Genomic DNA, 22,335 nt, shown 5'->3' on the forward strand with positions numbered 1-22,335 from the left:
CTCTGGACACCTGCCATGGGCATCTCTGGGCGCCCCAGGGAGCTCCCAGGCTGGCCTCCTACAGCGTGGAAATACTGTCAAGCAGCATCCTCGAGAAAGCATCTTTCGGTCCCGGCTGCTTGTTCAAATGGTGTGGGCAACTTTTGAAAATACCCAGGCCCCGGCCCCACTCTGACCGAGTACATCCAAATCCAGAGGAAATAATGAGCCCAAGCGTAGAAAGCAGCGAGAATCGCCCCGACCTGTGTCCAGGCAGAAGCACGCAGGGGCTGAGGGCAGGTGCTGTAGTCACATCGTTGGACTGGGAATCCTGCCTCCCATGTGGATTAGCTGTGTGGCCTTGGCTGACTTACTCAACCTCTCTGAGCTTCAGTTTCCCGATCTATACAATGGGGCTGAGACGAGCAATTGTTCTCCAAGCCCGGAGCAGATGAAAAAAGATGATGGATCTATAGTGCTTAGAACAGTGCCCAGCACCTGGTAAGAGCTCAGTATTCACGTTATTTGTTTTATGCGTTATTTGTGTTTTGAGGAGAAGCAGGCAACCGCCATCAGTGATGCTAGGACAGGCATCCTCCGTATTGCCCTCATGTCTCTGGCAGTGAGCCCAGGCACAGCCCGGGAGGCCTGGCATGACGGGTGGGGGTGGGGGGTGCGGAGCTCAGATGCTGCTCTTCAGGCCAGCTCCCACTCACCCTCCCTTTGAAGACCCTGGGAAAGGCACCCGCTGCCCCCTAGTGGCCAAGGGCAGAAGCGCAGGGCCATTTTAACCGCATCCTGAACTCCCTGCCCAGCCCCCACCTTCCTGTGTGCCCCCTGCAGGTCCCGGGCTGTGGTAGCTCCCCGCGGCCATGCGCTAGCTACGGGGGCTTTTTGATGGATTCTGCCGTTTCAGATGGAGCTTTGACTGGTAATATAAAGTTCAAGCAGGGCCAGGTAGGTGCCAGGCACTGGGCTACAAGCACTTGAATCTTTTTTTCCCACCCAGCGAATTGCAGAAAAAAAAGGAAGATTCCAGAACCTACAGGTTTTTGTTTCTAAGGCTCACAAAAGTCTGTGAATTCATGAGTGCTCACGACTCCGGGGGCCAGGAAGCTTAAAACTCCCCTTTCTGGAAAAGCAGGTAGGAATTGTGCTGGAGGACTGAGGGCCATCTGGGAAAACCCTACCAGTAGTGTCCCTGAGACACAAAACTGAGTGGCCCAAAGCCCTTCTTTCCTTCAACTCCTTAAGAGCTCCACGGGGGAAAGTGGCTGGAGAAGGTACAGAGGAGGCAGGCATGGGCGGGCTGGAGACTGTACCAGACTGTCATCCTTCTTTCTGGACTCCAAGGGAAGCCCTGGTTTACTCAAGAGCTTCTTATTTCCCCTCTGCCATCTTTTCTGCAAATCCTGTGGGTACAGACTGGAAGAAACTGGGTACATCGACCATGCCTTCGGCCAACCCTGGGACGGGAGGGCAGAAGGCAAAGACCACTGCCCATACAACCGCTGGGGGGCCCGCAGTCTAGCTGGAGAGAAGAGCAGAGCACGCAGTGCTGAACGGTTCAAACAGACGGGGCGTACAGGGAGGGAGGTGGCACCAGGGTCACCCTGCCAGGGGTCGGGGAAAGCTTCCTGGAGGAGGTGGGAGGGGCCGGGCCCTGAGAGACAGGTGGCAGAGGGAGGGAGAAGGCACACTGCATCTGAGCGTCCAGCCAAGTGGGCAGAGGGTTTGAGAAGGCGGCAGTGGCCCAAAGATGCCCTAGCATCTCAGAGGACCCCACACGACCCCACTGCCCAGGCAGCTCAAGAGAAGGCAGGACACAGACCGGGTCTTCCAGGATCCCCAGCCCACTGCACGTTCCAGATCGCACCGCTGGGACTGCAGGGGTACAGCTGCTGGGAAGGCCAGCGCACAGAGGCTGGGGCCCACTGGCCAGCCCCGAAGCCAACTCCGGCACCCAGAATACCCCAGGAAGGCGCTTCTTGGTGGGGCTGCAGCGGTGCGGGCTCATCTCAGAGACCAACCAGGGCTTGGCGCACAGGGACGTCCAGGGAGGCAGCCGAGTGGATGGAGATGCCGGGGGCCCCGATGCTGGTTTCCCAGCAGTCAAACCCGCAGTCAGTCAGAGCCTGCTTCGTGGCCTCTACCTCTGGCTGCTCCAGATCTGGGGGGAGGGAAAGCAGCAGGTCACCCAACAATCTCTGCTCCCTTAGAGACTGTCCATCCAGGAAAAGGCCCGGGGCCAACCAGGTCTTCCTGTTGGAATGTCAAACCTTGCACCCTCGGGAGGGGGTGTGGGGGGTGCTTACGGAGCAACAGTTAAACTCATGGGCCTGGCCTTGTCACAGATCAGCCGGGGGGCCTCAGACAAGTGACTTCCCTTCTCTGAGCCTCAGTCTCCTCATCTGGGAATGGGGCTAGTAATACCTACCCCTCGAGGGTCACTGTGAGGCTTACATGGGAGAATGCAGGTAAGGTGCCTGGCACAGCAGACATTCCCCAGAAGCCTTCTCTCATCATCGTCACTGACCCTGAACTAGAAGCCAACAGTCAAAGTCGGCTGTCGGCCAAGCTGACTTCCTGACGCCTGGGAGTGCACTGAGCATGAGGGGAGTGGCTGGGGCCACTGTGGGCTGACTGCAAAGCAATAGAGAAAGGTGGGACAAAAAGAGGAAGGAAGAGAAGGTAAAGAAGGGAAGAGAAAGACCAGAAGGAGGAGGCAAAGGGAAAGCAACGGAGGCGAGAGCTCTGAGGGCCTGGTCCTGAGGGCAGGTGTGTTGACTGAGCACCACCAGGAGCCCCTTGCTGGCCCTGGGCACGTTACCCAGCCTTGCTCTTTCCCCAAACACTACGGGGAGAGAAAGCCCTTTGTTCTGTAGCGAGGTCAGTCCCCATCTTGGCCACATCAAGAGGTGACAGCGGGGGAGGGGTGAGGCTGACATGGGTGATGACAATGTCCTGGTTATTTCTCGAGCTCGTGGGAGACTTGGCAGGTAAGGAGGTGGTAGGGACAGCCGCCCATGGTATGAGCCCCTACCACAGCCCAGCCCTGTGCCAGGCATTCTAAATGCACTTTTCTCCTTGAACCTACACAACGATCTTATAAAATAGATGTGAGCATCCTTTACTTTACCGATGCAGCAACAAAGACCCAGAGAGGTTAATTAACTCGACCAAAGCCACACAGCAGAGGAGAGGCTGTTCTCCGGCGTCTTTCTCCTCCCGAGGGAATTGCCCAGGTAGAACGTCTGCATGAGCCCTGGCCGACAACCCTGCCCACCCCCCAGGTACCTGGCCTGAGGAGCGTGATGCCACAGCCACCGCCGCCCGCGCCAGTGAGCTTGCTGTGCAGTCCATGGGCCATGGTCACCTGGCAGAGCTGGTCCAGCGAGGCATGGCCCACGCCAAGGGCATTCAGATGGTGCTGGTTCATGTCGATGAGCTCCTGGAGGAGAAGGTTCCATCTGTTCCCACTTGGTGTGCCTGAAGCCAAGGTCCTGTGCTCACCCCATCCATGTGACGGCCACCGGTTTGGGACGGCAAATGGCTTAGACAAGCCAGCACCGTGTCCCTCTCCACTAGTCAAAGGACCTCTCCTTCCCGCAGGACTTCCCATGGGGCTGGGATGGAGCTGGTGGCGAACACATGTCCCATGCCTGGCCAAAGAAGCCTGTGGCCACGGTGAGTGGTCAGGAATGGGCCTGTGACCCCAACTGGGCCAACCACAGCCCTCCCAGGGTTTTCTCTGCCTCTGCCCTGGAGCTGCTAAAACTGGTTGACTTCAGAGAGAAGCCACCAAAGTTATCTGCCCTGCCCATGGTCAGAGATTATATGGAAGATGGAGAGAGATTTCAGACTGACTTGGTTTGGCCCCTGGATCCAGCTATGCCTGATGTTGTTCTTGCTGGTCTTCTCAGTTATGAGCCAATAAATTCCCTTTCTGTTAAAGCCTGGTTGAGATGGGTTTCTATCATCTGCAGGAGAAGTCTGAAGTACTATGCCATCCTACAGCTGCCTCAGGTGCCCAGATTTTCAGAATAAGAACCGGTTTATTGTCCCAACAAGGTCACAAGTGCGGGGAAAAAGCTAAATGTGTTCCAGGTTTCTTTGATCCTGCATAAAATTCCTGCTCTTCTGAGGCTCAAACAGCACGTAGGTTGATGAAATAACAAAACTGACAGCTAGCACAGCCCAGGTGCCCCCTACATTTCATTTACTCCACCTGTGTTTGCCAAACACCTTCACCATGCCGGGCACTGTGCTAGGCACTGGGGCTCTAGGAATGAGCACCCAGCTACGGTCCCTGCCACGGGCAAGCTAAGAATGTGGGATCTGGAGTCAGGGGGGGCCTGGGTTTAAGTCCCAGCTCTGTGACCTCTTGGTCCGTGAGGGCGTTCACCCTGTGCCTCAGTTTCCCCACTTGTAAAACTGGCATCGTAAGAGGTTCTGCCTCGTTGCCGTGGGGATGGGACGAAGTGAGTTTTTTGCATGATGCCTGGCCTGAGACGAGGGCTTTGGGAAAGTCAGCTGCTATTAATACTTTTATGGTCACATCACCACCATCTTCGTTTCAGGGGACACTAAGGCTCAGGGAGGAAAGCGACTTGCCTAAGGTCGCTGAGCTGGCAAGGTACTGAGCCAGCCCTGGAAGCCGGGTCTGCCCGGTGCAAAGCTCGCGTCTACCCTGTCTCCAAGAGCGCCCTTGGCATTCCGGCGGCCACCTACTTCTTGTGGCATGTGGCTTGGCAGCGCGCGGCTCTGCTCCAGGGAACGGGGAGCGCCTGCGTGCCGGGAGGGCTGCCAATCACCGAGCTGTCTGCTGAGGCCCACCTGGTTCTCCTGCCCTGGGCTGTCGGGCGGGCTCAGGTCAGCCCTCCCCTGCAGCCTGCCTCACACCCGCCAACCCTTCTGACAAATGAGCAGACAGGCGTGATGGCCCGGTGGCAGCCCCGGGTGCCTTTCCCCAGCCCCAGGGGCTGGATGTGAGGGAAAACTTCTGGGGGCTGCTCTCTGCGCCTGAGCGCGAGGTGTCACGTTGCCAAGGCAGGTTTCAGACACCTGTCACATTCTGATCCAAAATCTGTCAAGGATCAGATGACAGGTTGTGACACAGGAGAACAGCTCGCTGGTTTGAGCACAAAGCTGTCCAGGAGCCGAGCTGCACATTTCAGCGGCTGCCACAGCCAAAAATATACACAATGTATAATCAACGTGCTGTTCTGTGGCATTCTCCAGGGGCTCAACGGGGTGTATTTTAGGCAGTACTCTATCATTATTAATTTCATACTCAGGAGGACCGTGTTCCCTCCTTTCTACGTGAAAGGAATTGAAGCCAGCAAGGCAAACGCTGGGGGACTGGAGGCAGACAGCTACGGAAATGGGAGCAAAAGCACAGAAAGGAGGAGGGTCGCTGCCCCTGGCCCGGGTGGGCACTTGTTAGAGATCTGTTGGCTGAAGAGACAAGCAAGTCAGTTTGACACCTGGCACGGCCACTCAAGGGTTGGTGAACATTGGAGAAAGTTGTTCTTTAGGCCTCAGTTTTTAGATCTGTAAAATGGGCACAACATATCTACTTCCCAGGCAGGTGGTTACAGAAATCAAGGGAGAAGTCACTTGTGAAAAGGCTTGGCCTAGGAGCTGCTTCCGTTCACTACAGGGGCTGCTGACTCAAATGCCTACGGTGGGACAGGGAGGTACCAGGCAGCCTGCAGCAGTTGGGGGTGGCAGTTAGGGAGTAGTGGGGACTGTGGAGGAATGGAGACCACAGGACCTCCCCCGGGGGGCCCCTTCTGCACCTCCTGCCGACTGCTGCCACACAGCCTTGCCCGTGGGGCCTGCCTGATCCCGATTCAAGGGGAGCCCGATGGCTCTTTAATGTCAATCCATGTTTGCCAGGCCACCCGGACTGTGTCTGAGGATGAGCCTGTGCCCTCGGGCTTACTGAGCTTGTGGCTCATCAGACATGGTGACTGCATGTCACCCACTGCGCCTTACTGCATTCTTAGGACGCTCGGGGGAGACCAGCAGGGGTGAAGCTGGGTTCAGGTCGGGACCTGATCAAACCCAAGGTGTGAGGTCTCAGCCTCTACACGGGAGTTACGCGAAGGGTGGCGGCTCGGAGAACAATGAAGAAAGAATGGTGTTAGAATATGTCCGAACCAGGGCACCTGGGTGGCTCAGTCGGTTAAACGTCCGACTCTTGATTTCCGCTCAGGTCATGATCTCAGGGTCGTGGGATCGAGCCCCATGACAGGCTCCACACTCAGCGGGGAGTCTGCTTGTCCCTCTCTCTCTCTCTCTCTCCCTCTGCTCCTCCCCCCGCTCTCCCTCTCTCTCTAAAATAAATAAAAATGTCTGAACCAAAGCATGCCGGGGGTAAACAGTTACCAAAGGAACAAATGCAGTTAGCAAGAACAGCAGGAACAAGGTGGCCAAGCAAGGAATCACTCCTGGACCGAGAGAAGACGGTGTCGCAATATCCCACTGCTCCTCACGGGCAGGAACCCAAACCTGGCCCCTGGTGCTTAGCACGTCCGGGCACTGCGCTCTGCGCTCTGCACGGCTCCGAATCACCTGGGAAAAGGCTTAAAAAGAAGGCGTGCTTGCTGGCCTTTGCACACGCGGGACCTCAGGCCTGGGCCCAGCCTCTCTGCTTTGGCTTGGGGACTCTGAGTGCAGATTGGGAGCCCCTGCCTGACGACAGTGTGGGTGAGGCCCTGCAGCCCGCAGGCGGGCTCTTACTTCCAGCACGAGGTAGTGCTCCAGGGCCGGGGCCGCTGCCATCTCCCCCAGCAGCCGCTCGCACTCCAGCGAAATCGCGTTGATGGAGGCCAGCAGGGGCGTCACGATCTCCGGGAACTGCAGGGAGAGGAAGCAAGGGGCTGTGAGGCCTAGGGCCGGGCAATGGGAGGAGAGAGAGGTGTCCCCACGGCCCACTCCCCGCCTCTCCTTCCCTCCAGGTATCTGCCTTGCCCGGCACCCCCTGACATGAGTGGGGGATTCTCATGGCCAGGCCAGTATGTCTGACACTTCCTGTCCTGCCTCCCAGCTGGGGGACTGGGGGGGACTGGGGGGGGGACTGGGGGGGGGCTGGGGGGGGCCCACCCAGCACCTCCTTGTCAGCCAAAACCGCCTCCCCCGGTCCCCATCACCCATCCCGGCCCTCCACTAACCCACGGGGCAGAGGGCGAGCTTGAGCCCCCAGACCTGGCTGCCGTGGCCCTAGTGGAACCCTGCCCAGGAGTGGAACCGAACGCACCTTAAGCAGCCTGCTCCTGACACTGGCCACCAGAGCCTTGGTGCTGCGAGGGACTTTGGTGTTGGTCAGCAGGATCTTCAGAGCCGGTGGCCTGTGGGGTGAAGGGGGGCCACAGTGAGCTCAGGATGGAGGAGTGGTGTCAGGGCTGGGGGGAATCCCAAACATCACCCCACCCTGTCACAGAGGAGGAAGCGGAGGCCCAGGGAGGGGACATCAGGGGGCTGGAGGGGGAGCGAGGGGAGCAAGGGACTCCTGCTGCCAGTCACAGAGGTGTCCCCACTCCAGCCCCCAGGCAGATGGGACACTTTCCTTTGGCTTGTCACTCAACCCACTCGACTTCAGTGGGGGCACCTACTATGGGCTGGGCACACGTGAGGGGCCCTGGCTTAGCCTGGCGCTGGCAGAGCACGCCAAGTTCACAGGGTCAGAGGAGTTCAAAGGTACTATAGCTGAAGGTGGAAGAAGGGGGGGAGGGTCTGTCCTGTGGGCCACCCCAGCTTGCTGGAGTGGAAGGGTCTAGAGATTTAAGAAGAAAAGCAATGGGACCTGGGGTGGATCACACAGAAGGGGTGCACGCAGGGAGAGAAGATGCCCAGGTTGGCTGGTACAGTGAGCCCAGGGCTGCAGGGAAGGGCAGGCTTGTGCAGGGGTCAGGTTCCCAGCACGTGGGGCCCATCCTTGCCCTGCCTTGATGGTGCTCAGACCCGCTGCCCTGGCTCAGCCAGAGATGGTTGGAGTCAGGCGTCCCTGCTTGGCTCCCCCACATAAGCAAATAGAGGGCCCAGGGTGGCCATGGTAAGCTGCCCTCGCCAACCCCCTGAGCTTTAGAATACTTCCTAAAGTCACAATCCGAATTGTGCTATGGCTGGTGGTCTTGGGGGACTCAGGGCACCGTTTCTTGTCATTCCCAAGCTGCCTTTCAGAGCACTGTGGGCTGGGGACTGAGAATGGAGCATCTGGATGAGCTCTGGCCCAAGACAGCTGGAGACAGGCAGACCCCTTGATACCTTTACCCGTTTTTCTTTTCACAACCCAAGACTGTAAAATCCAATAGGGCTGGAAAAGGCTGCCAGAAACCTGCTTGATCTCACCGACCGTAAGCCCATGTAATTAATACCGATTCTCAGCCTTGGAGGCCGACTTTTTTTTTTTTTTTTTTTAACTTTACAAAAAATGAACATTCTATTTGGCTTTTCTTTTCCCCTTAAAGACAAGCTGTTCCTCAAAAGGGCAGCGTTCTGGGAGGCCATATCTTGATCCACTTCGCAAACAATGCATTTTTTTTTTTAATGGAGAAGCACCATGCATGGTTTTGGGGGAAAGGGTTCCTCTTGAAGCCATCGGCGGGATTAATGCGGAGTCTGGCCTCCCAGCTTCTCAGAGAATCCGCCATCTGCTCTCCGTGGCGCCCCGCGGCCCGCAGTGAAGGTCGGTTTGCTCTGTGCTCCCATCCAGTGGGGTGGGAGGAGTTTGAATATTGTGTCTTCATCTTTCTTAGGCAAGTCCTCTGCGAACAGGCTTGTTGCAGCCCCGCTGGCCCCCCCAAACCCCGGGCTCCTGGGGCAGCCAGACACCACCGCCCAGGCTCCGCTGTGTGAGTGCCTATCGGTGCTAGGCCTGGCCAATTCCTCGGTCTTACCTCCTCTCCACCCTCCCTGGGTGTTCGCTCCACTCAGCCATCCTGGCCTCCTACCGCCCGCTCAGCCCGCCAGGCACACCCCGGCCTCAGGGCCTTTGCACTTGCGTTTCCTCCGCCAGGGAGGGACCCACCTGTGTCCTCGACAGCTCCAGGATTCACTTTTTGTGTTTTCATTCAGGTCCCTGCTCAAATGTCACTTCATCAGAGGCTCCCCTGGTCCTCCACCCAACTGCCTGCCATGCTCTTATGGAGCCCTTTGTCAGCTGTCTCCTCCCATGAAATGGGAATTCCGTGAAGGCGGGCCTTATTCTTCCCTGCTGAGGCCCCAGCACCCAGCACACAGTAGTTGCTCAGTAATATTTGTGGAATTAAATCTGGTCGGCAAAGGGCAAAACACTCTACAGATACGGTTTCTGATTTCATGCTCAGGATCCTCAGTATATAAACACAGGAAAGTTTGCCTCAGGAAAAGCGACTCAGTCAAGAGCACCCTGCTCAGGAGTGGCAGAGCTGGGCTCAAATCAAAGCCTACAGATCCCAGAGCCTCTGTCCACCACACCACCACCAGCTGGCCACCGAATATGCCTCGGGGCCTCTCCCCCTGCCTCCCCCACCTGGAAAGCCCTTTATCACTCATCTCTTGACTTCCCTCCGGTAGAATGGGCACATACCCACACCATGTTTTAGCTGGTTTTCTATCCCCGGGGCCCAGTTTGGTGCTTAGGATACAACCAGCTCTCAGAAAACCCTGAGTGAGATGCCATGGCCCCCATGAAGCACCCCCAGATCTGTAGCCCGACTTATGACACCCCTCACCATCATCCACAGCAGCTCCAGTACTCTCTGGAGGCCTTCGTCCTGAGGAAGACAGTCGCCCCAGTCTGAGGGTGACTGGGAGCCCCACGGGCAGGCCCAGCTCTGGCATTTCGAGCCCCCCGACTGCTGCTGTCGCTGCACCGGGCATCAGTCTACCTGGCAGAGCCGGCCCCACCTGGGCCCCCAGCTCCCATGCCCCGAGTGCGCAGCAGCTACAGCGGGCTGGTCCCTCCCCTAAATGACTCTGCTTCCTCCTCGGTGCAGAGTGGAGGTTATCATCTCGATTTTTGCCCTCCAGGGTAATGAGGCAATGTCTGGAGACACTTCCGGTTGTCACAGCTGGGAGATGGGGGAGGTGTTACTGGCATCTTGCGGGTAGAGCTCAGGGATGCTTCTAAACCTCCTAAACACGCTGCAGAGGGCAGCCCCCCGCCATAAAGAATTATCCAGTCCATGATGTCGATGGTGTCAAGGTTAAAGAAACCCTAGTGTCGAGCCTCGGAAAGGCAGGCCTGGCTCTTGGAAACCAACAGAGGCGAGGCAGGAAGATCCCAGAGGTGCAGGTAGAAGAATACAGCACCATGTCGCGCCAGGTCAGGGAGCCACTAACGGAGTGGCCCAGTGGGCAAGGGCAGCGGGCTAGGACTTGCTGCCCATCCACAGTGCAGACAACCCTCCTCACCCTCATCCCCGTGGAAAGGCCACCAAAGTAGCAAAGTGCCCTGGGACAAACACCACCACCCGACTTGATGGAGGGCTCAAGGAACTGCCAACAAGCGCCTGCTACCGCGCGCCCCATCCGTGTCCACTCTGAGTCTGAAGAGAACAGGGTGTTCTATTTTAACACGCACGTTTGTAATCCCCATCCCTCCAGAGGAAGGGGGTCAAGGGACACGTGAAACGGGCTGAAAAGCTATCACATGTCACCGCCCGCTCGAGCCCGGGCTCTGCCCGAGGGCCTCAGTGTGGCAACTCCCACGTTTGCCTGCGGCACCTGGTGCGCATGTGTGCCGGCCCTTCCCCTACGCCCCCACTCCCCCCACCCCCACCAAAACTGTGTCTGCGACTCAACTGTATAGCCCGAGACCCTAGTACAGCGTTGCCCAGGAACACAGGCAGATATCAATTCTGGTTTGCAAAATGAATACACGAGCGCATGGATTAAATGACTGAGAGGCCAGGGGTCTGGGGGAGCGGTCGCTCTCCGGAAAGTGACCGGCACAGCCATGCATGACTTCTCCCTCTAAGCTCTCGGCGATCTAAGAGACACAGCACAGAAGGTAAGAACAGACCTCACGGGGGAGGGGAGAGAAAGCCCGGGGACACACGGCCCACCCGTGTCCCTCATCATGAGGTTAGAGCCCCCCACCAAGCTGGACGCGTTCCACAGCTGTGCCCGGAGCTGCTGTTCCGCCCCAGAATTACCTCTTTAGAGAGGAGATCTTTCCTTGTTGGAATCGGAGTGCTCCTCCTAAAGAGAAAAAGCAGCGGGTCAGAGCTGTAGGAAAAGCTATGAATCTTTGCCTCTTGGCCGAGAAGCTGGGCTTGAGGTGCGGGTGAGAGTTCTGTCCCATCCACTAGTCATCCCAGTCCCAGTTACACAAGGTCCAGGAGGGCACAAAGGCTCGCCTGATCTCCAGCCTGCCCGGCCTCAGGCCACAGGCCACGGGGGAACGGGGGCCCAGCACTGCGGCCAGGCCCCATAAGCCAGGGTCCTCCCCGGAGGGGACCCCAGCTGGTGCAGCTCTGCAGCTTTACCACACGGACCTTCGTGGGGAGCTCCCTGAAACTGTAGCTTCCCAGGCCCTGCCCCGGCCCCCCAGATACCCCCAGAGATTAGATTCAGGGGTGTGAGGCAGGGCCCTGAAATTTCTCCCATCCCCCCCACCCCCGAAAAGGAAAATACTATTTTCCTCAGAACCCGCTGATTTCGTTCATCCAAACCAACAGAGCCTGAGCAGCTACAATGGTCCTGAGAATTTATAAAATACTAAAAATAGAGAAAACAAGCCTGAGGCAGCCCCTACCCCAGGTGCTGACGGCGTTGTCCACTCCGGAGGGGTTCCCATGAATCACTCTCTCCCCCTGGAAGGCCCACTTGTTAATTAATTCCAAATCCTCCACGGTCCACCTGGAGAAGACACAGGAGTTCGTCTGTGCCTCGGAGGAGAGCAGGGGGCCAGGGTCGCCGAGGGCAGCAGGGGGAAGGATGCACAGGTTAAGCTTGGTGGAGACCAAAAAAAGTCAAAGGGGCTTGGGCCCTCGAACCCAGAAACAGAGGAACAGCCTGGAACCTCTCCCCTACAGAGCGTGCTGTACCTTCCTCCCTTCCCCTGCAGCCCTCCCACCCGGCACCGTGGAAGGAGACCAGGCTTCGGATGCACACGGTCCTAGCAGCTGAGGGACTCTGGGCCCGTTACCTAACCTGTCTGAGCCCCATTGTCCTCATCTGACTTTTCCCAAAGCCCAACCGCTAGGAACGTGGATTGCAGGTGCCCCGGACACCCTCAGTGGGTCAAGCGTGCATTGTCCATCTCTGGATCGTCCCTAAGCACGTGGCCACGCTGCCTTTCTCAGGAGAAGTGGGGGCTCACGCACGGTTTGAGTGAGCAGACCCCAAGCCCGTGAGTATCGAACAAGGATACAGTCAGCCCTTCCCCTGCCCTTTCTCTCAGCTTTTGTTTCCTTTCTGGGGACCCCCTGCCCCCATGAAACGGGGTGCTGTGGCCCCGAGAATGCTGGGGCTCCGGGGCAGAGCTGTGCAGCAGGCATGCCGCTGGTTCTCTGGGCATCCCCAAACAACAGCTTCACCCCCAACCCTGTTTTCTCATCTTCATCAACACAACACGGGTGATCATGTCTCCCCCACCGAGGACGTGTGAGATAACACAAAAGTGCTTTGTAAAACGCCTGGGAAACAGTAAGGGCTCCGGAAAAAGGTCGCCTGGGATTGCGGCTCCTGGATTCACTCCAAGCCTGGTCCAGCGCTCATTTGCTGTGGGACCTGAGCAAGGCCATCGCCCCCTCTCTTTCCTCACTGGCCAAATGAGAACGTGATGCCCTCACCACTCACATGGCGCTTGAGAGGCTCAATGCCATCACCAAGTGCTGAGCACCGTGCTGAAGCCTTTCTCAAATGGCTGTCTCCGGTAACCCCCACAAAAACCCTACAGAGAAGGTAGTTACTATCCCTCTCGTATAGAAGAGGACACTGAGGCTCAGGTGGGTAGAGCAGATCCCAGTGCTATTCACTGCTACATCAGTACCACATCTGCTGACTGGGGCCCAAGCTCCCAACGACTGAGCTTTATGGTGCCAACAAGACTCCCTCATTTGTCCAATATTTACTGAGCATCTACTATGGGCCTGTGACTAAGCTCACGGTAGGGAATGAACCAGACACGGCCCCTGACTGCTTGAGGCCTGGCATCTCACGGAGAGGGGATGCCCAGCAGCAATCATTATTTAACTACAACCCCCAGGAGATGCGATGTGGGGTGGATGGGGTGCCCCCCATCTGGAAAGGGGAGGGCCTGAGGTGGGTCAGCAAGGCAAGACGTGAGAGGAGAGCATTCCAGACCGAGGCTGTGTAGCATCTGGAACTGGGCAAGAGTCGGCCCTTTGCAGGAACTGCAAAGTGAGTGAGTGACGGGGAAAAGGGGCAACTGGACCCAGTCCAGGACCTGGCCTTCTCCACAAAGGCGAGTCTCCCTCCCATTCTGCACACCGTTCATCCTTCGGGGGCTCAGATTTCTAACCTCCTCTTCACAGGAGACCGGATTCCAGGTCTGTAGGATTTGGAAATGCTGGGGCCAGGGCAGGGGTTGGGACCTGCTCTCATCAAAGGTCCTGGGAAGGAATGACTGGGTCTTCAGGGGAGGCGGCAGAGCTGGTTGTGAAGCTGCGTGAGAAAGAGCATCACCCCACCACACACACTCTCGAGCACTCACACACACATACATACACTCGCGCACACACGAGTTACCACGCCTTTTGAACAGCAAAGCTGGTCGGCTGGCCCATACGTACGAGTCTATTCGGGGGACCCAGGGCAAGCGGGCCTTCACCAATCAGTGATTAGCACATGCTAATGAGCACCATCGTATCACAGGATCACCAAACATCAAGGCTGGAGGGCCCCCCAAAGGCCCATTAGGTGCAGCCCCTCACTTCCAGATGAGGAAACAGAGCCCAGGGAGAAGAAGGGGTGGCTCAATGGCCTGCAGCGAGTTAAAAGACAAACCTCACCGAAATTCCTGAAAACCGTCACCTTGTGTGACCTACAGGTGCCATCTCTCATTACCTTCTGGATTCTTCCCCTGACAAAAGCCGTCTCTACCCCAGGCCTCCCACTTCTTTTCATGCACAGGAACCATCCAAAGCGAGTGTGAGGAATGCTGACAGACACATCCCATCGAGAGCCACCCCCGCCCCAGATCTGCTGCAGCCATGAGGATCCAAGGGACCTTTGGGCTCAGTCTGAATTCAACTGTATTTTAACCTCCGTGTCTCAGAAGAGAGATCACTGGCCCCCACAGGGCACCCAGCGGGGCCCGGGCTATCAGAAAAGCACGGCATTTTCAGGGCCGAGGAAGGAAACCTCAATTCAAAACCAAGTTCTGGAGGAGGAAAGGGGTCCTCAGCTGCAGGCGAGCACAGCGTGGCCTTTGGGTCTGGTTCCAGCCTGGGCCCCTGCAGGGGTGTGGAGGGCACGGGAGCACCACTCCGGGAGGAACCACACGGCCATGTCCATGCTGGCGCCTAGCACGGCCTGAACAGCTTTCTCTCCTGCCGGCTACCCCAGGAGACAGACAAGCCAGCGGTGCCCCTGACATGGCACATGGGGGGTACCCAAGGCCGCCAGTGGGAGGACCTCCCTGAGCCCCACGGGCCCAGGGACAGGCCTCACCAAGAAGCTGCCAGGCTGGATTTTGGACTGGCACCACTCCCAGGGAGGGACCCAGGACAGACCGTGCTCGGGTGGCTTCTCGAGGTGCATTCCCCAGTGACAGACATGGCTGCCAGTGACACTGTCCCAATGAGCCTCATTGACTCACAGTCACTTCTCATATAACCGTCTGGTACGACCTGTTGCGGAGAAGGACGCTGAGGCCCCGAGGGGTGCAGCGGCTTGGCCGAGGTCCCATAGTGAGTCACCGGCAGAAGTGGACCCAACGGCTCCCTACGTCCGGGCTCGGTTTCCTTCTGCCACACCATGGGCTCTTGAACCCAAAAGAGGCAAGGTGGGGGGTGAGGGGTCGGGGAATTGAAGTGGCTCCGGGTTCAGACCGCCTGGGTGCAAGTCTCGTTCTACCATCCCTTGCTGCGTAGGCCGGGCCGCCCTCTGGCCTCCGGGCCTCAGCTTCCTCAGCTGTTCAGTGGCCACGTGACACCTCTGGTGGGAAGTCCTCTGAGAGAGAACCCACGCTCGGGTCGTGGCGCCCAGGGTGAGGGCGGTGATTACCTGCCGGTGGACTCCCCGTCCTTCTGTGGGTTTGGGATCTCCTCACATACAGTCAGGAGAGCGGCGGCCATACACACACAGTAGGCGGCGCTGGAACCCAGGCCGGCCCCGGTGGGCAGCTGTGACCACACCATGACGTCCAGGCTGGGCAGGGCCCTGAAACACAGCAGGGTGCCGAGCGTGACTCTCTTGAGATCGAGTTAGCGGTCAAGGCCCAGGACTGGACATTGGCAGGGCCTGACTCCAACCCTTCGGCCTAGGTTTCTGAACTTGGGGACATTTGCCCTCCCCAAAAGCGGCCCTACGGGATGGGCAGAAGTCATGGTGAACCAGGCAGCTTGGAAACAGGTACCAGGATCCTTTAAAGCACAACGTTCCCTTGTGAACCACCAACCGCTTCTCTCAATTCCTTCCTGTTCCCTGCACAGCGGGGCTCTCCCGTGGCCCTGCTCTGTGTGTATCCCTGCCCGGGACGGCCTCTTCCTCCCCCACGCAAACTCCTACCCATCCTGCAAAACCCTTCTCAAACGTCTTTTCCACTGGGAAGCTTCCCCTGGCCACCCACCCAGAAGCCATGCCTAGCTCGCCTCGACGGCCCCCTTTCTCCACTGAGATCTTCTCTAGGTGCACTGTGTGTTCACAGGATGCTTCCCCTGTTGCATTTCCCCCAAGCAAGGACTGTTACACTTTACGTTCTGTATTTCCCGTTAAGTAATTCTGCTGTTTTCCACGTGTAAGATTATAATGAGAATCTGCTTTACAAAGTACACATGCCCGCCCCACTTAGATCAGGATGTTCTGAAATGTGCACCCCTTCCCAGAAAGGGACGTGCCCCTCACTCAAGATGAAAATCCCATGGCGGACAGCAAGAGTTGAGATGTTTGTGAATGTGCCCTCCGCACCGTGCCTGGCCCTTTGCTGTCTGAGGAAAGGGCTGGCTGCCCTTCGAGGCTTTCCCTTTGGGCCTGGGACCAAAAAAAATCACTGTGGGCTAGTTACAGAGCTAGGCTCATTTCATATATATTTCCAACCCTCCGAGTTTCCTTGGGAGAATATTAATGGCTCTTATTTCTCAAGCTGTGTGCCAGGCTCTGCGTCACGCACTTTAGATAAATAAACTCTCTCACCCTCACACGAAGCCTACGAGGTAGGTACTATTACTTACCCCCATTTTACAGATGAGGACACTGAGGCCCAGGGAGGGTAAGAACCTCAAGGAAGCTGGTGGGCGGCCGCCGTGGGGTCTGACCCAACGTGCCCCGACTCCCCATCACCACGTGACACGGTCTCACCAGCACCACCACCCTAGCAGCCGGCCTCCCTGATGGCAGGCAGCCCAGGTCCTATGTTAAGGGGTGGAGCGGACGTCGGCTTCACTTTGCTCGTCAGTTTCCCCGGGGGCCGCGGGACGGGGAGCAGGGCTGCCTCTGTGGGCGTGGCCCGGGAGGAGTCACGTGGCAGAGGCGGGAATCTGGCTCTGGGCCCAGGCCACGCACGTACCTCTGCTTCCGGCCGATGGACAGGTACAAGTGGAGGAAGGCCAGCACGGCCAGGCGCTCGGGGCTGGCGCCGTCCTCGGGGAAGCCCGCCACCTCCTTCAGCCTCTCCACTTGCTCTGCAGTGGGCGCCGTGGCGTCACCTTGCTCTGTGGCAAACAAGCACACGTGGCCAGGTGAGAGGGTCGCAGGAGCGTTCATAGACAACGGAACACGGGAACCCGAGCGGATGTGAGGATCAGCATCTGAGGGACATGGGTTCGCGGCCCGACCACCAGGGCCACGTCTGCCGGGGGCTTTGGGCTTTGCGGGCATGCACACTAGGGTCTGGGTCCCCACGGTACCCTTTACTGGCTCTGGGGCCTTGAGCACATGACTTACCCTCTCTGAACCTCAGTTTCCCTCCTTGGTAGGCAGGGATAGGAACAGTACCTCCTCCAATAAACTGAAATAAGGTGCTTAAGACCCGCGGCACAGTTCCTGGCGTGTAGTACGTGCTTAATTAATGGTCATCTTGAAACGCACATATGCACACGAAGTGCATGCTAGCTTGACCACTCAAAGGTCTGGGTTCGACCCCCACGGTACAAAACCAAAACCAAAGGCAGTATTCAATTATCCCCCAAACGCGTCCCTCTCCCGAACCAACTCTTGAGAATGGGACACTCAAAATCAGAGAACGTGAAGTGCTGACATTTGCTTGGGCAGCAGGAAGAGGCCCGGTAGGAGGCTGGGCCGCTTTCCTCAGAGAGCCTGAGGAGGCCGAGCAAGCCCGACCAGCTTTACAAATTGCTCCCTGAGTCACGGGTCCAACTGTAAAGGGAACAGAACGTCGAGCTTGGTGCGTGGGCGCTGGGAAATGTTAGGGTGGGGTACGCGTGAAGCCCTATGTATTCCCCGAAATAATGACACACTAAAGGCAGCCGAACCAGTTAACAGTGTTACGGAGAGCACAGACATTTCAGAGCGCTGCAAGGGAAATGGAATGACTCGTTAAGACACCGGATAGTTTAGGGGCGCCTGGGTGGCTCAGTAGGTTAAGGGTCTGCCTTCAGTTTAGGTCATGATCCCAGGATTGAGCCCCACATTGGGCTCCCTGCTCAGCAGGAAGCCCACTTCTCCCGCTGCCCCTCCCCCTGCTCATGCTCTCTCTCTCAAATAAATAAAAAATCTAAAAAAAAAAAAAAGACTTTGGAAGAGTTTGGAAAAATCTGGGTCTGAATCCTTTCTGCATCACTGACAATGCTGTGTGACCTGAGCCACTTGGCCCCTGAAGCTCAGTTTTCTCATCCATAAAATGGGGATGGATACCACCACCTGTGTCCAAGGCAAGCTGGAGGATTCTAAGAGTACCAGTATCCACGACACACTAGTCCAGTGCCTGGCACACCTATAGATGCCCAATGAAATGTTCCCGGTTTTTGTAACTATTGGGAAGCAACCAGAGAATACTGAAAGAAAAAGACAGAGAGCCTGGCAATCTACTAGAAAACATGTCTCTGAAAGGCTCATGTTCCATATTCCTTTTTCTCCTTGGAGAAATCACTCAGAAGCCCTCACACACGTACTACACTCGGAGTCCCAGCCCTGGCCCACCTCCGATCCTGCCGGATTCTCACAGCAACCCTCCCAGGCCACAGGACTCTGCTCACAGAGGCTCCGAGGGCTAAGTGACCTGTCCAGGCTCACACAGACAGGGGAACATCTCCAGCCTCGGGGAGGGGAGGCCCGGTGATCTTGGAATCACCCAGGGAGCTTCTTTCAAATTACACCTGCCTGATCCCCTGCCACCACGACCCCTGTTCTTTTTTTTTTTTTAAAGATTTTTATTTATTTATTTGACAGAGAGAGAGAGAGTGAGAGCAGGAACACAAGCAGGGGGAGTGGGAGAGGGAGAAGCAGGCTTCCTGCCGAGCAGGGAGCCCGATGTGGGACTCGATCCCAGGACCCCGGGATCATGACCTGAGCCGAAGGCAGACGCTTAACGACTGAGCCACCCAGGCGACCACGACCCCTGTTCTTAATAGGAGAGGGGCAGGGCCAGGAATCTGTCTGTATTGTTAAGAACAGCAACAACAATGAAAACCTCCCCGGGGGATCCCAAGGCATGACTGGTTGAGAAATGGAGCTTTCTGCCTGTTGACCTCATCTCCCTGCAAAATTCAGGAGTGGCTTGCTGCGGACTGATGGTTCCAGAGGGCAGGGAGCAGTTGGGAAAAGACCCCGGAGAACTCCCACTTGTCCCACTCTGGCTGAGAAACACTGTTCCAAACAATGAGGCATCAGCCTGGCGAGGAGACAGCAAATGAACGGAGAATAGAAAAACCCCTTCAGCTTTGGTGCAGATGGCAAGCAACCCGCGGATGAAAAACCCTGCCTGCTTATGAGGGGACACAACATTCACAATATTATCTAAAATCAGCGCAGGGGTCTTTATTGGCATGGAAAGAGAGTCCTGATACACTGAAGAAAACAAACAAACCACACAAGTTTGTATGGCCTGATCGGATTTTGGTTAAGGAACAAGATATCCTCCCCATCTCCCTCAATCTATCTATCCATCTGCAGAAAATAATCCAGAAGGATTAACACCAAAATGCTGAGAGTTGTCATGCGGGGTGGTCAGGGGGGCAGTGGTAACAGGTGCCTTTTTTTTTTTTTTTTTTACTGACTGTGTTTCACTATCGACTCTGTTTTCCAACTAATAAGCATGTTACTTTTATTTTTAATGATTTTTAATGATACCCAACACCAATCAATACCTCCTCCTTGTCAAAACCATCTCACAGAAGGAAGGCTCCCTTTGTCCACTTTCAGACCTCAGGACCCTCCCAGAGGTCACTAATCACCCCTGCATGTACATACATACTGATACTTAAACTGGGTCTTTCCTTAGATACATGTTATTTGCATCTTGTGGTTTTTCATCCAACAACAGGCCTTGAGGATCAGTCCACCACAGCCCACATGGATCCAGTGCATCATTTGACACTCTTAAGTTTAAAAAAATAAGTAAGTAAAGCTCATTTTATGGGGTCGAGAGAAAACACCCCCAGAGTGGCTAGTCTCTGACCCTCTCAGAGACAGCCTAGAATAACTACCCAGCTGTCCCCTTTCCCCTCTGGTCAGGGCCCAGGCTCTTCCCACACCCGGTTCCTCCCCGCTGCACTTACCCAGAAAGCTCGTGTCCTGCAGCTGAAGCCTGGCCACATCCCAGGCCTGCTTGACGCCAATGTTTGGTAAGCTGAGGCACACTTTCCCACTGCTGTGGGGCTGAAGCCGGAGGAATGTTCTCAAGTTCAAGGCCACAGCCAGTGCCACCTGTAGAATAAAGGGCAAAAGCAATGAGCCTGGGCATAGGGGGGAGGTGCAAAGAGTTTGGCTCCAGTCTTAAAACCGGGGGTCAGTGTCAATGTACTGAGGAGAGAGAGCACATACTAGCATATAGGGTACATGCCCACCCATGCCCGTGGCAGACACTGCTGATCAACCTTGGCATGCTCTCCCACTAAGTGACACAGCCTCTTCCCATCAATTAGGAGCTAATATCTACTTATGTTTGCCCTCCCCGTGCAAAACTTCAGAAGTCCTCCACACCAAGGAAAGGCTTCCCCACAATCATCACGTCAGCAAAGATAAAGTTAGGAACACAAAGAGTGACAAGCAGTGGAGGAGCACAGGAGTGGAAAAAAGCATGAGCTGTGGGTTCAGACAGACTTAGGTTCATTCCCGGTTCTGCTAAGGTACACGGGACCCTGGTCAAGCTACCAACCCTCTCCTAAGCCTCAGCTTCCACATCTGCAAAATGGGATAATCAAAGTTTAACCACAGAGGGCCGTCCTAAGAGTTAAATGAGATAATGCATCTCTCAGTTTTCTTTGCTGGATCCTACTCATCTTCCCCACTTCTGAATGTTGGGGTGCCCCAGGGCTCAGCGCTCCCACCTCTTTTCTTCTCCACTGAAGCCCAGCTTCCAGGTTGTCTCATTCCACCTGCACAGCTTTACATTTCAACTTTGTGCTCTCTTACTGGGTGAGGCCAGGGAAGCCCTTCAGTGGGTGTAAGACCTGTCTCTTCCCTGCCTTGCTGCGGAGAAACTGATCTCCTCTCCTACGTACTCCCAGGCTATGCCTCCAGGCTTCCTTTTGGCTTAAGAGTAGGGTCAGGGAGAAGAGGTGCCCAATTCTCAAAGGCTCTGGGGGACTTTACCTTGCCGTGGACCACGGCGTGCTCTCCGTGAAGGATGACTTTCCCTGGAGCAGACACCAGCAGGACTTCTGACAGCATGGCTCCTGACAATCCTGAAAGAAAAAGCCAGAGAGGGGTGCCTAGGTGGCTCAGTCGTTAAGCGTCTACCTTCGGCTCAGGTCATGATCCCAGGGTCCTGGGATCGAGCCCCGCATCGGGCTCCCTGCTCCGCGGGGAGCCTGCTTCTCTCTCTCCCACTCCCCCTGCTTGTGTTCCCTCTCTCACTGTGTCTCTCTTTGTCAAATAAATAAATAAAGATCTTTAAAAAAAAAAAGAAAAAAGAAAAAGCCAGAGAGAGGATGAAGCGATACTAGAGATTGCCTAGTTCAAACTCATCATTCTAACAAAAAGGGCAGCTACCATTCAGCACTTGCTATGCGCCCCAAAGACTGTGCAGTGAGGCAGTGCACTAAACGCATGAGAAAGACCTGGGTTCAAATCCCAGTTCTTCCACTCTCCAATGAGGTCATCTTCGCTAACTCACTCAAATGGCTAGGAATCTCGGTTTCCTCATGTTATGTGGGGACAAGAACGGGACTTAACTTCAGTGGGTTTTGGAAAGGTTACCTTACATAATGCAAGAGGAACACCTGACAGTGTCCGGCACTCATTCAATTACTGACAGCCATCTGTTACTGGTTCTGTTCCTGGTTGCAGCTTTTATTACTGCTGCTGTCGAAGGCAGAAATTTAAATGAAATCATGGGCCAGAAGGAACGCTTCCCTGGACTTTTAGGCTGTTTCCATTGCCTCACAATGATAAATCACAGGCTGTAGAGAACAGCCGTCAAACCCCTTCTTGCAAACGTAAGCCAGGATCTCTACAATACAGAGTCCTAGAAAGTGACTCGCTGGGTCTACAGGTGTGCGCGGCTTAGATTTTTATAAACTCTGGAGAATTACCACCCATTTAAGGCCTTACGTGCATTACCTTAATATAAGACACGAACCGCACAACAAGCCATGTACTATCGTGATCCCGTTTCTTAGCGGTGGAAACTGAGGCTCGGAACCGGGAAGCCTACTGCTGGTCCAAAGCTCCAAACCACTTCAGATTCAAGTTCGCCGACCGCTCGGGACGGACTCCCAGAGTCGGGGACACTGAGCCAGAGAAGCCGGGAGCCCGGCCCGAGGTCGTCCTGGGTCTCAGCGTCAAACCTCGCGCCACCCGGCCCCGCGACCCCAGCTTCTCACCTGCCTCCGCCCGCCCCGGGAGCAGAAGCGGGAGCGGCTCCGGACCTAGTCCCCGAGCGCCCCTCTCCCGGGGGGAGGGCCTCGTCCTTCCTCTCCGCCAATCAGAACACGCGAGCTGGGCGTCCTTTCCCAGTTGGCTTGAACATTGACCAATAGGTGTTGCAACAAAGCTGTCACGGGTTTCCCCGCCCCTTCAGTAAACCAATGGGAAGCAAGCCCCTGGGAGTGTCCCGCC

The 22,335-nt window shown here is 56.2% G+C and overlaps 1 protein-coding gene across 1 annotated transcript; it reads right to left on the minus strand.

Moving 5' to 3' along the window:
* Positions 1–500: 500 nt before the first annotated feature.
* Positions 501–22,171, minus strand: MVK (mevalonate kinase). The gene is given in 12 exon segments (XM_045887483.3): positions 501–2,050; positions 2,052–2,149; positions 3,277–3,430; positions 6,727–6,843; positions 7,244–7,334; positions 11,124–11,169; positions 11,726–11,829; positions 15,163–15,318; positions 16,664–16,808; positions 19,833–19,980; positions 20,869–20,960; positions 22,101–22,171. Coding segments are annotated over 11 exon segments (1,641 nt in total). The 5' UTR covers positions 20,947–20,960; positions 22,101–22,171; the 3' UTR covers positions 501–1,546.
* Between the last annotated feature and the right edge of the window lie 164 nt (positions 22,172–22,335).

The sequence above is a fragment of the Mirounga angustirostris genome, unplaced genomic scaffold (assembly GCF_029215605.1).
Source record: "Mirounga angustirostris isolate CCGP_5_RB_7025 unplaced genomic scaffold, mMirAng1.0.hap1 SCAF_14, whole genome shotgun sequence".
In the NCBI taxonomy this organism is placed as follows: Eukaryota; Metazoa; Chordata; class Mammalia; order Carnivora; family Phocidae; genus Mirounga; species Mirounga angustirostris.